This window comes from Strix aluco, chromosome 13 (genome assembly GCF_031877795.1).
Source record: "Strix aluco isolate bStrAlu1 chromosome 13, bStrAlu1.hap1, whole genome shotgun sequence".
Taxonomy (NCBI): domain Eukaryota; kingdom Metazoa; phylum Chordata; class Aves; order Strigiformes; family Strigidae; genus Strix; species Strix aluco.
Window position 1 is genome coordinate 5,590,383 of NC_133943.1, and position 12,491 is coordinate 5,602,873.

Genomic DNA, 12,491 nt, shown 5'->3' on the forward strand with positions numbered 1-12,491 from the left:
CACAATGGCAACTTCCAAGACAGTGCCTTATAGAGAAGTTATGGACAACAGAAAAGCAATCAGGCAGCAGCTTCATGAGCTAAATGGTTTTATTTACAAAAACACGTTGACAGACTAGGGATAAACAAGCTGCATGACAGGAAAGCTAGGAAAGAACTGGGACTGGTCAGTGAGAGAGATCACCAAAGCATGGATCAGGGTCTCAATTAGTAGTGACGAAGAGACATATTTTCAGTGATTAGAGATTGTACACAGTCTTACCATCTTCAGTAAAAATGGGAGCAGTATGCAAGTAGTGGATGATGTTAGGGTCTTGTTCAAAGGGACATTCCACTTGCTTCCATGTTATAAATTCTCCTACTTGCTTAGCCAGTTCCAGAAATTTCTGTAAAGATAAAACCACTCCACTCAGATCCAGTAAGATTATCTCACTAAAACAGCCACATCCAAGCAGAAGACCTGGATCCAGGATCCCTCGTGCCAACCACAAGGACATTAGGAGAAAATAGCCTTGTATGTTTTAGACGGATACATTTTCACAGTTCTTTCACAGGGGAAAGAGAGAGGAAAGGCTGTGCTATGTTTCTTCTTACAAGCTGCCTCTGTACCTAAATGAAAATGTATCCATGAACAAAGTTATGGGTTTCACATATGTACTTAAGAATAGGGGACATAAACCTGGTTGTGACAAGAGGGAGCAGAATTCGATATAAATTACATGAAGTGGAGTGACTCCAACGCCTCACAGCTCTTTAGGCCTTCTAACAGTTCTGATATAATTTAAGGTGATGCCAGGCTCAAGTGTTTTATGCATCACTCACTATCTCACAATGCCAATAACCAAAGGAGAAATTTAACGCAACCAAAGTGATGCTGAAGAAATGATTTGAGAGCTCAAGAACTATTTTCTCACTGATATGGGGCAGTTCTTTTGGAAGCACCCCATCTCTGCCCCTCCAGCCATCGCAATGCACAGTACGTACGGAACACCTGAGCGCTGCACACCGCCACTAGCAACAAGTTGTACTAGTGCAAAACCACCCACTCCAGCAGAGAACTGGGGTTACTCAGGATATGTGACTATACTACCTAGTGCCAGGGTTGTGGGGGAATATAAATCCTTCTACTGCATTTATCAGAAATTCTCCTGCCTGTAGGTTTAACAGAGAAGATTACACATTCAAATCCTTACACCAGTGGCACGACATTTACCTCACGGACACAGTGACTCCATACTGCATACGTAATTCTGCTTGTATTTTAATTTTTCTTTAATGACCACAAGTAATTTCTGTCTTTCTTTGCCAAACCCCTTTATTAAAAAAGAAAGGGCTAAAAAGACAGATAACAAAGTATAAAGCATTTTATACTGACTTGTTTATGTAAGTACGTAAGAAAAATAGTTTTCCATATTTCCTAAAGAGTAATTTTCCCCTCCAAACCCTAAGTATAGTCATTTATACTGCTGACACTATATTTCTAGCAGCCAACTGACATCAAGCAAGTTATGCTTGTAATGTTTATATAAAATATGCATATTAATTCTTTTAAAAAACATTCTGGGATTGGTTTAACCTTCACGCAGTCACTTCAGATCATCCATTTTGGCATATTTAGTCTTTGGTTGTCTGTACTGAAATCGCAGGCAAACGGTCTCAGATAATGCTATCAGAATGGGATAAAGACATTTTTCAGATCTTACTTCAAAGTTGACATGTCCATTTGGAAGGCGATTAGCACATCCTTCATTCAAAAAATAAATGTCTTTGATCAATAGGCTGAAGAAGGGGATCACAATCTGTGAAGAGAAATGACATACCTATTATCTTTCCAGTTCAGTATTTTCTCTGCTTGAAAGGAGAACCCAATCAGGACAGAGGAGAAGAAAGAAATACTAACTTTTCAGTGTGCTATGCACTCAAAAAGCAGTACAGTGACAGGCAAGCAAAAGTACAGTAGGTTATAGAGACACCTTCAGTCATCAGGAGAACATACGCTGAAATGAACAATGTTCACTGTGCAGAATAACATGACTAAGAAAATGCTAATAACTTATTATTGTTATTATCAACAGTATCACTGTCTGATGACATGATCAGACAGCAAAGAGCAAAATAAAATTGCAGAACTCTTCCCTTCTCTGTTGGATCTTTATAAGCAAAGGTGTTGCATATAAAAATTGAGCAATTTAAAGAAGCTGGGAACCAAAGAACCAATATTGTCCCTGAACAAGGAAAGACAGAATAAAATTTGATGAGCAAGGACTTGTCTACAAACAGTTAATCAGGAGCTGTTTCATTTTCAACAGCTCAATGCATGGTTATCTCTTGAGGCATGTAATTTACTTCCTGGTGCCTGATTAGTACAACCTGCTTCTCCAAATTAACCTGCAGACAGTAGGATTGGAAATACTAAGTTAGTTGACAGGAAACTGCCAACAGTAGCCAGAGAGATCATTGTAGCACCCAAAATAAGCCCTGGGCATCATCCAGGGCAAAGTGGCATAGAGCAGTGATCCAAGCCTTCTCTCTAACCTATCAGTCAGGTCATAATTTGCTATGGAAAAAGTCTACTTCTAGGTATGACTCTTGAAATTAATGGAATTACAGCCGGCATAAATTTGATGCCAGATGTTCTACAGCAGAACGACAGTGCTCCTGAAGTGCATCCCCAGCACTTCAGCAGAGACCCAGAGTGCAGCAGACTCCCTCCAGGTCCCCTCGTGCCACAACTGAAAGGGAAAAAAACCCCACCAACCCCAACCCAGGGCTCCGGGATTCAATATTCAAATCTGAGTCTACCCACCTCTCCAGCAGTGGCACTGTGATAGAAAAAGGCCACTTTGAGGGTTTGAGCTATAAGGTCAGCAGCAACCTCTGTGAGCATTTTTCTGTGGCAGCAACACCTTTCTTTTAAGCCACTAAGAATACAGTTAATCACCATGAATTAAAGGAAAGCACACCGCATGGTAGCGTCCAAATGCTTCCACTCGTCTATTTGTAAATTAACTGAACTGTAGCTTGTAAGTGTGCACCAAAGTTAAAGTGCCTTCATGGCATGCAAGACCAGTCAGGGGAGCTGGTGACAGCAAAGCAATCCTTTAGTTAAGTATTTAATGTTGTACTGTTACTCCATCTCATGCTGTGCATCAGCTGTAACGGGATATGAAATGGACCTAGAACAGGATTGGCAGCTGTTATTTTCCAGTCTACAGCCTTCACGATGCAACAGTGAGTGTGAGTAGGTGTGAAAACACTCACTGAGGCAAGGAGTCTACCAGTCAGTACCAACTCTTGCTGTGAAAATGGAAGTCAATTTCTGTTTCAGCTAAAACACCACATGCAGTAAACTGCTAAAGATCTGCTTCTCTGCTGGCTTTTTTAAGGGACAGCCACAGATAAACTCTGTAATGTCAGTGCAATAGCCATAAAAAAGCCTGGACTGACACTCCAAGAGCCACTGGCATTATCCTGATACATCCCACTGATATAATATAGGAATGGAAACAAAGCACAGCCTAACCCCTCAAAATCCTGAGCCTTCCTATCAGGGTGAAGTGGAGCAATTTCTAGTCAAACTGAGCTAAATGTGTTTCAGGATTCATTTTTGTATCATCCAAACTAGCCTGATCAACCTGAAATAAAGAATACAGTTCAGTCTACGTGGTTTGTTTTCTACCAAATACAATGACAACTCTGGAACCAGTGTGGTCTTATAAGGTGGAAAGATACAGAGAGCTGGAGCCAGACACTGATCCCCAGCTAGAAATTACTGCCAGGTTCTGTCTACATTATTTTTTGCAGGCAGATGCGAGCTTGTTTTGCCCTGCTCCACACTGCCTGGGAGCTAGGTCACCATCATTAGTGGTGCTAAACATAAACGAAAAGCCTTGCTGAGAGGGAACGTATATGAATGTGGGCTCAGTGCCATGCTAATACAGCTACAAAGCCACCAGTGAGCTCAGAGCATGGGTAGAGCTTGTTCTCATCTGCATCCAAAAGGCGTCAAAGACATACCCTAGGATACCAATTCTCTACACATTTCCAGCGAATTTCTGTCTTTGGGTCACTATTTCCCCAATAAAAATATGTTACCCTGTATGTTTTGTTTTCCAAATTTCTGTAGGAAGAACAACAAAAGTGTATATAGTTACACTCTGATGTTGGCTTCAATCCAGGCACTTTGCTAGCATAAAATCTGGGTTAGTGCCAGAAACTCTTATTTCACTCCCTTTTGATTCCCCCCCGCCCGCGCCATCCAACCCACCCACATGCTGAAGGACAATTGCCTCCTGCAGAAAGAAGAAAGCTAATGAGATCAGACATGTTCTTCCTCCATAGTATCAGACGGCAACAACACGCAGGACTGCACTGTACATACTCCCAACATTTCAAAGCCAGAGACATGTCATTAGCGGAACACAGGGCTTCCCAGTGGAATGACTTAATTTTGGAGGTGGTATAAGTCAGCTGACTGCGCAGATAAAACCAGACGTAGTTCCTAACAAGTACATCCCTCTGAATTCTGCATGAAACATCAGCCCTTCTTCATTACCAGTTCTCTCACCCTGCACTTTGGCAGGTTTATTTCTGCCGCTGTATAGCATCTCTCAGCTTTGAGTGCTGCCTCGCTGTGCCTTTTTACAGGCCTGCTCCTGAACAAGTAATGAGTAGTTATAACTATGCTGTTTACACACTGAGAGAAGGGCCAGATCACAACAGTGCAGTCTGAGGTCAGGGGATCCTCCATGGGTACACCGAGACCCTTCTCCTACAGCCTGTGCTGCAGTCTCGCACCAGCACCCTGAGGATGAGGGTGGAGCAGGCAGTGCTCGTTGTGCCAGAAGGCCGGTGTCCCATGGGGGATTTGGTGAGAGGTGTGCACAGAGCAGGAGGAGGGAGGGTGTCCCAGGTCACTGGTTCACCCTGTCTCCCTCTGAGGATATAATTTCCCTGAGCTGTGCTTCTGTTCAAGTGCTGTGCAAAACTCAGCAGCCAAGACACCAGCCCTGAGGAGAGAAGAAAGCAACGTTTCTGGTGAGTCTGCCAGTTAAATATTAGCTCCTCTGAGCATACGGGCAGTTTTTCTTCCTGCGAGATGTAACCCAGGGCTTAGTCTGTTGGTCTGCGACAAGAGCGCTCCTTCCAGAGCACCTTCCTTCTCAAGCAGATGGACTGAGGCCCAAAGCCTCCATCTGTGCTTCTGGGGTGGCCACTTGTCGAGAAGAGGGGCGGAGGGGATGGGGATCTCAAATGCCTGTAAGCACAATTCAGTTTGAAGATAAAAATTTTCTTCAGAGTGAGCTTTGCTACAAGTTTGCCAAGAAACAACGTAACATTTTGTATCAAAAGAGTAATCATGTTCTTTCAATTGTATTCAAACTCATTAAAACAAGTAACTGATAATCTTGTTTATAAAAAGAAACAAAATTCCTTAATTCCTACAGCAAGAATTACATGATCTGCTGTATCTAACACTGTAAAATACCCAGTATGAGCAGCTACCAAATCATATCCTTGAGCATTTTCTTGAACCAATGTTATCTACACAAGGGAAACAGAATATGGGCTTTTTCTTACATAAAATAGATTCCTTTCAATCTAATAACTTCTCTGCCCTCAAACTTAACCAGCTAGGGGTAGAGAAATGACAGAGATTGCTAACTTCCACAGGAAATGAAGTCAAACAATAAAACAACTGGTTTGAACATGTCTGATCGTCGCAGAACTAAACTGCAGAAGCATCTCAGAGTGGCCAGTCCTCATTGTGGTGTGTGAGAGTTAAAACAATTTGTCAGTCACAAAGATCCAAAGCTATCATCTCTTCTTTGCACAGAGAAGGGCTTTTCAGAGCAACTCAGAGTACTCCTGTTGCAGCTGAGTCAGCCTGTGACCAGATGCTGATCTCATTTCACTGTTAAGTGCTGTGAGATTCCATTAGCTTCAGCAGATTTACATCAAATTTACAGGGATGTGAGATTAGCATCAGGCCTGGCTCCTCCAGCAAATGAATACTAAATTCTATATTATGCTTGTTCATGTCGTATCTACTGTACCTTAGCCATGCTCTGCACAGAGATTACCTATTTATGACTACGTGCAATTGTAGTGTTAAAAACAAACCCTCTTTCATAAAACAAAAAAAGTGAGGATTGACTGGAGAAATAAGAAAATTAATAAGAAACACACTGGGGCACAAAGCAGGAGGATCCTGCATTAATCTCGTCAATCTCATTTTTGCAGCATCAGTGACATTTCAGAAAGCTACGTATCTGCCAAGAACACTGATAAAATACTTCAATTCTTGCTCACCAAGATGGCAGGAACAACCAAATGAAATGAAAATTCACGAGGACAGAATTTCACCCCAAATCTGATGCAATGGATTCAGACCAGACTTCTTTGCAGGACTTGTGGTAAGTCATCTTTCCCTAATATAAATGGAGAACAACCTCATCTCGGAGTGCTGTGCCCTTTGCTCTCTATCTCAAATCACACACTACACAATAGGGGCTTGTCTGCACAGAGGCCTGGCTGGCACAGTTGTAACAAAAGCACAGTTCCACCTGGGCCTGCCAGGCTGACGCTTCCTACCAAAATAAAAGTCATTTTAGTCTGGAATGCCTGTTCCATCAGGTTTATCATTCTAAACAATGTGAATTTTCCAGGGATATAGAGAAGCTTGCAACTGAGTCCTCCATGCTGTGTGTCCTGACCTCTCCAGCTCCCCAGTGTCTGCGAGCAAGTCCACAAAAGCCCCGTGACCCATTTCAGACTCCTTTCAGCCACAGATTTACATTTCCAGTTGCATTTAGCAGTTCTCGAGCCTCGTGCTGGTGACCCATGGAAGGGAGGAGAGCATTTGCATGAAGCCTTTGAGCCACCGACTCCCAGCAGCACACACCATCCATTTGGAGATAAAGGGATGTGGTCACACCTACCTTCTCCCTGTTGCTGTGTGCCGTGAGGGATCTGTGAGCAGCCCCCCGCAATGCTGTTCTGTAGTTATAGAAGTTACCAGTAGGGTCCATCTGGTGCTAGATACACAAAAGAGACAAGCTGGTTAGATAGAAAGCGACCTGCGTTGTCTGAAGACAACTCTACCCTCAGTTGTAGCAAACCCTGAACAGAGCTTAGCTTACAGCTTCAAAAATCCACATACACACAAAAACCCATGAACTAAAGATACAATGAGAGATCTACAGACCATTGCTGTTTGTACCTTTGATTTTTCTAGTAACAGCTTACTGAGCTTTTATGTGAAGAATAAGGACTGCACATTTTATATATGCCAAATCCTGGAATCCTCAACACAAAAAACCACCTTGGGCCTTGTTCACTCAATGTCCAAGGTATAGCTTGGGAGCTTTACACTCAGCATCATGTCTGTGGCCAAACAAAACTGTCATCAGTGGAAGCACCATGGCTTCCATATAGGTTCATCTTTTTTGTTTTTTCCCTCCTATTTGAGTGCTCCAATTCCCCTCTACATATCAGCAGCTTCACACCTTCCTCACTACACCTGGGAAACTTCAGCCAGAATCTGGCCCTCTGCCTGCGAAACATGTCTGTAAGCATCTCATACCTGGATAACAATGCGAAAATTCACAAGTAAAAAACATCCAGAATATAATTCAAGCAGTGTACCTGCACCTTTTTTTTTTTTTACCTCAAGAATGAAAAATTTGGCTGTTTTCACTTTTGACCAAGTCTTCTTTAGCCTGGAAACTGGACTCATGTTCATTCCAGCTATGAGTGAGAAAGAATAAAAGAGAACCATAGATAAGAGTTGGGTTTCCTTTTTCATCTGTGACAGCTCATGGAGAGACCTGGTCAGAAGCTGTACTTACAAATGATTGCCATCAGCGAATTAAAATTCCCTATGTTAAAGCACTCTCGGGCAACATCAATGAAGAATTCGATGACTTGTGCTCGCTGTTTCTTTTTTGCAGGCTGCAAATTAAAACAAACGAATATCAGTAATAAGCATATGCAGAACTGGAGGGCATCTTAGGTGTTTGTTGCATAAACGGCAGGGGTCCGTGCACAGCTTGGGCCATCTGCTATCAGTCACTGACCCTAATTTTGTTCCAGCAATCCAGTGGATGCTGGTGACTGGCAGTCTCTAAAATCAAAGCTTTCATTGCAGTGACACAGAAGAAATTCACGGCAATTCCCAGGCTCGCCTCAGTTAATGTCTTAGCACTGGAACAGGCAGCCCAAACAGCCCTGAAGCAGCATCTCCACTCCCTGCTGGCCTCCCTCAAGTCAGCGGGCACATCAGCACAGACTTTCCTAAGGGCAGGATTTCACACCCATATAACTGCAGCATCTTTGTCCCAGAAAGACTTTGTTTCACTGCATTAATCCCCTTCCCCTCTTCTGGCCCTCTGAGCAATATGGCCAGGCCAAATGGTAGCTTGCATTTTAAATACACATTTTAATTGAACTGGAATCACCCCACCTTTATCAAAGATGATCTTTGATAATAATGGTAATGCTTTTGAGTCACAGGCTATCTGGGCTGTTTATACTATTACTATTCCTCCCTTCCACACCCTTTTCAAAGTAGAAAACATAAATTTCATTTTGATGGGGGCCAGGTTAAATAAACAAAAACCACTACCAAGTTAAAAACCAGCTATAGTAATGGGCAGCAGGACAAAGAGCCATGCAATGGGAATTCACAAGCACAACAGAGCTTTAGGATGACAGATAACAAATACTGCTCCACTAGAATCTTTTCCAGCAGAAATCTCACAGGATAATTCAAGGCATTTTTTCCTCTCTTCTTCCCTGCAGGGTTCATTATTCCACACTGTGCTCCTACTACATCAAGAGAACAGGGTATCCCCCGTGTGTTGCCAGCTCTGTTTTGTAATATGTTTGTCATTTATCAAGTTGGTTCTGCAAATGCAATATTACTAAAACTTACCGTCAGATGCTTAGCTAGGTCATAAGAAATAAATCCCCAGGTTTGCTTATTAATGTACAAACTGGTACTTCAGGCATGTGGTAAAACACGCCACCTGCTTTTCACTTACCATGCAAATTTCTGTTGCTACCAGATAGCAGAGTCTATTGAACCATTTCACATAGGCCTCAAGGTTACTTGTCTTCTTCTGTTCACTGAAACAAGTCTGGGGAAGAGAAGAGCACAGAAAGATATGTAACTGTGTTTCAGTAGCTGCCTGATTGCCAATATAAATACTACACCAAGGTAACACATCTCTCATGCACATGGAAGACTGTGCATTAAGGGGCCATTCTGAAGTCAGTGGGTAGGTGGGTGGCTGGCAGGTGCACAGGCTCTAGCTGAGTGTTTCATGCTGCACAACTCACACTAGGCTTCAGAAAACTGCCCCATTTTGCCTGCAGCAAGTGTTCACTAACACAGTCTGCACTGACCCTTCTTCACTGAGATATTAACAGCTGGGGCATTGCAGGATTCAGACAGCAACAAGAATATGCAGAAAAAGTAAGACAAGCACAGTCTTCCATGGCATGCTCAGTTTGTGCCTTTGATTCCAGGACTTCCTTCACTTCAGTAAATGCAATCACCCACAGCCCTTTTCTGGAGGGGATAGACCATAATTTAGTGAAGCAATCAAGAGATAAGCAAGAGAAAACACAGTTCTAGTTGCTTCTTTATGGAAAAAAAATATTTCCCTTACTGAGTTTCCAGGATAATAGGCTCTCTAGTGATGAGCTCTGCCTTGATGGCAGCTCTTGAACAGGTCACTAACATACCAGAGATGTTTCACTGATAAGAGCCAGTACAAGAAGCACATTTTTCACTTTTTTATGTGAAACTTAACATAAATTCCCATAACCAATACAGGCTGTGGGAGCAGATACTTGGCTGAACTCTTCCAGTTCCTTTAACATCAACAGATAATTTGACTTCAGCAGAGTGACAGGGCAGTTCACACAGCCTGAGGATGTTGCCTGGGATTATGAGAATTCAAGTCCTTTTCCCAGCTCTAAATTCTTAGACACACTTAGACATCTAGGACACACTGCTCTCTAGAGTTCACGTGATTTCTTTGAACATTCATTAGCATCCGCTAGAGGGTATCAGAGAATACTGATTTTTTTGTTTTATTAAGATCATTTCCCAGAGCTACCATAAATACACGCCACTAAGAAGAAAATCACAATGCATAAACACAGATCCATTAGTGTTAATGGGATTACCCATATTATGTAAGTTAAACAAGTGCCTAAAACCCCTTAAGAAATGGGGCTTAACATGATTCCCAAGGTAATTCAAAGTAAGAAAATATTCACCTGTGATGTGATTCTGTATACAGGTGTGTTTAGAAACAGAAATCACAGTACCATGCTACAGAGCACATCTTAACAAGCCTGAAATTCCTAGCCACTTTATGAGACCACATATACAATTAAAAAAAATATATTTTCACAGAATCACAGAATCATCTAGGTTGGAAAAGACCTTGAAGATCATCTAGTCCAACCATTAACCTAACACTAACCATTCTCAAAAAAGAAAAAAAAAAAAGAAAAAAATAATTTAAAAGCATATTTTAAAAGCATCTCAAAAGTAAACGTCAGCAAGCACCCTGTAAATATCAAACAAAACAAAGGAAACCCAAAGCAACCCCAGTCTACCCATAGCAGTTGCTTGTCTTGCGCTCTGTAGTATTTTTTGTTCCTTGTTATAGCAAAAAGTACACGAGAGCTAGGTTTTCTTCTGAATATGGTATTTCCATCTCAACACTGCTGTCCTGTGCCAGGGCATAAGAACCACAGCTAATACCACAAAACTTGTGAAAAATGTGCAACTGTTAAAAGTTGAAACAGACTGCTTTTTAAAGGTTAAGCTTTATAAACGGCAACAATATTTAGCACCTCCCTAGCATCTTCCATCTGCAACTCAAAGTGCTTGATAAACATTCATAAATGAAGCCTTTTGAAGCCCTTGTGCAAGAAAGATGTTTAATATGATCTCCAGCTGGAGGGGATTCAGACCAGACCCAATTCCCTGTGGTTAACAAGGGTGCTCTCTACGGGTCAGGGGACGATATGTTGCTCCACGTAAGGTTTGTGCCGCTATGTACAATGTTTTGCCAGGTCCCACACGATCCCTTGGCTATACCTTGCTGTGGTGTGGAGGCTCTTCTAAATCATTGCTGGGACCTCTGCTCAGCACAGGCAAAGGGTGAAGAAAAGTTCCAGACTGCCTCTGCTTTCATCAGCCTTGCTGACTTGAAGCCCAATAATCTGTTAGTGCCATGTCTTGTGTGAAAATGTTATGGCAGTTTTGCTTTAACTAAGTAGATCCTCCCGGGGGAAGACATTGCCATGAATTTAAAAGGCAATGCAGTGGTGCATTCCTGCTTTGCGCCTCTTATTTTCTCTATTATTATGCACTTCATTGAAGTCACAGAACTGTTACTGGGCAGCACCTCCGTGTTCAGATTTGCATTTGAAGAACATGCATAACTGTCAAATAGCTCGTCATAGTCTGTCAAGATGATTTGCTCGGATTTCCCATCCTACCATTATTTTCAGGCTCTCTGCCTCTCATTTTAATCCTTCCCATCCACCTTCACTGATGTTTCTGTATGTTTACTTGGTAACCTCAGTTTCTCTTCACATCTTTGTGCTATTCTGTGCTGGCCCGGCATTTGCAATTCCAGTCACAGCTACAGCCGTTGTGAGCACATTAGTTTATTACTGAACATTTCCTTCTTCCTCTTAGCATCCCTTCCCCTCCATGGCTTTATGTAATTTGATTTCACTCACTGCTGCCTCCCTCCCACTCTTCCCAAATTCACTCAAATTTAGTGCCCTCATTTGATCTCTTTCATTTTACTTCAATACAGATAACGAGGACTGTTTATTTTCAGTCTTGTCCCTCATGTTTGCAGCAGGTTGCTGAAATCTCACTGTGGCTGGTTTGATATTTCATATTTCAGACACATCTTTGCTACCTCAGTGTTCCTTCCTAAAGAATGTGATCAATGTACAGAATACTTGAAACAGCAGCTCTGTCCACTCCCCTCTCCCTGAAACCAACTGCAGAATCTCCACAACTCCAATAAGAGAAGGAAAGAGCGCAAAATTGCCCTTTTTATCCATCCATCCATGCATCCATGCATCCATCCTTTCACCATTACAGGCTATTCTGGTGCTCTTTGGGCAGCACTATAAACAGAGGTCTTCTGTTATGTTCAGCATCCAATGATGAAATTCTGCCACTGATGTATGATCTCAGTGGGAGCCCATATGCAGTTCTGGGGAAGAATTTTCCACCCTCTTTGTTTCTGAGAGTATGTGAAATCTCCGACTCTGTCTCTCCAGCCAGGAAGTCTCTTTCCTTATTGAGGCACTCACTGAAATGCTGCTTCAAACCCCACTGGAATCAGTGGAAAGACTCCAACTGGCTTCCACAGACTTTGGATGAAGCCCTGATCAGGCACTCCATTCCCTGCGGTGCTTTGGGTTAAAAGCTATTGTGTAGAG

General features: G+C 42.4%; 1 protein-coding gene across 1 annotated transcript in view; it reads right to left on the reverse strand.

Annotated features, from left to right (window-relative positions):
- RASGEF1C (RasGEF domain family member 1C) overlaps nucleotides 1-12,491 on the reverse strand; it is an 83,510-nt gene that overhangs the window by 9,885 nt on the left and 61,134 nt on the right. The window contains exons 7-12 of the mRNA XM_074838482.1: nucleotides 9,044-9,139; nucleotides 7,850-7,952; nucleotides 7,669-7,748; nucleotides 6,941-7,036; nucleotides 1,703-1,798; nucleotides 262-385 (exon numbers count right to left, since the gene is read on the reverse strand). Coding sequence (XP_074694583.1) covers nucleotides 262-385; nucleotides 1,703-1,798; nucleotides 6,941-7,036; nucleotides 7,669-7,748; nucleotides 7,850-7,952; nucleotides 9,044-9,139 — 595 coding nt within the window. The remainder of the gene's footprint in view (nucleotides 1-261; nucleotides 386-1,702; nucleotides 1,799-6,940; nucleotides 7,037-7,668; nucleotides 7,749-7,849; nucleotides 7,953-9,043; nucleotides 9,140-12,491) is intronic.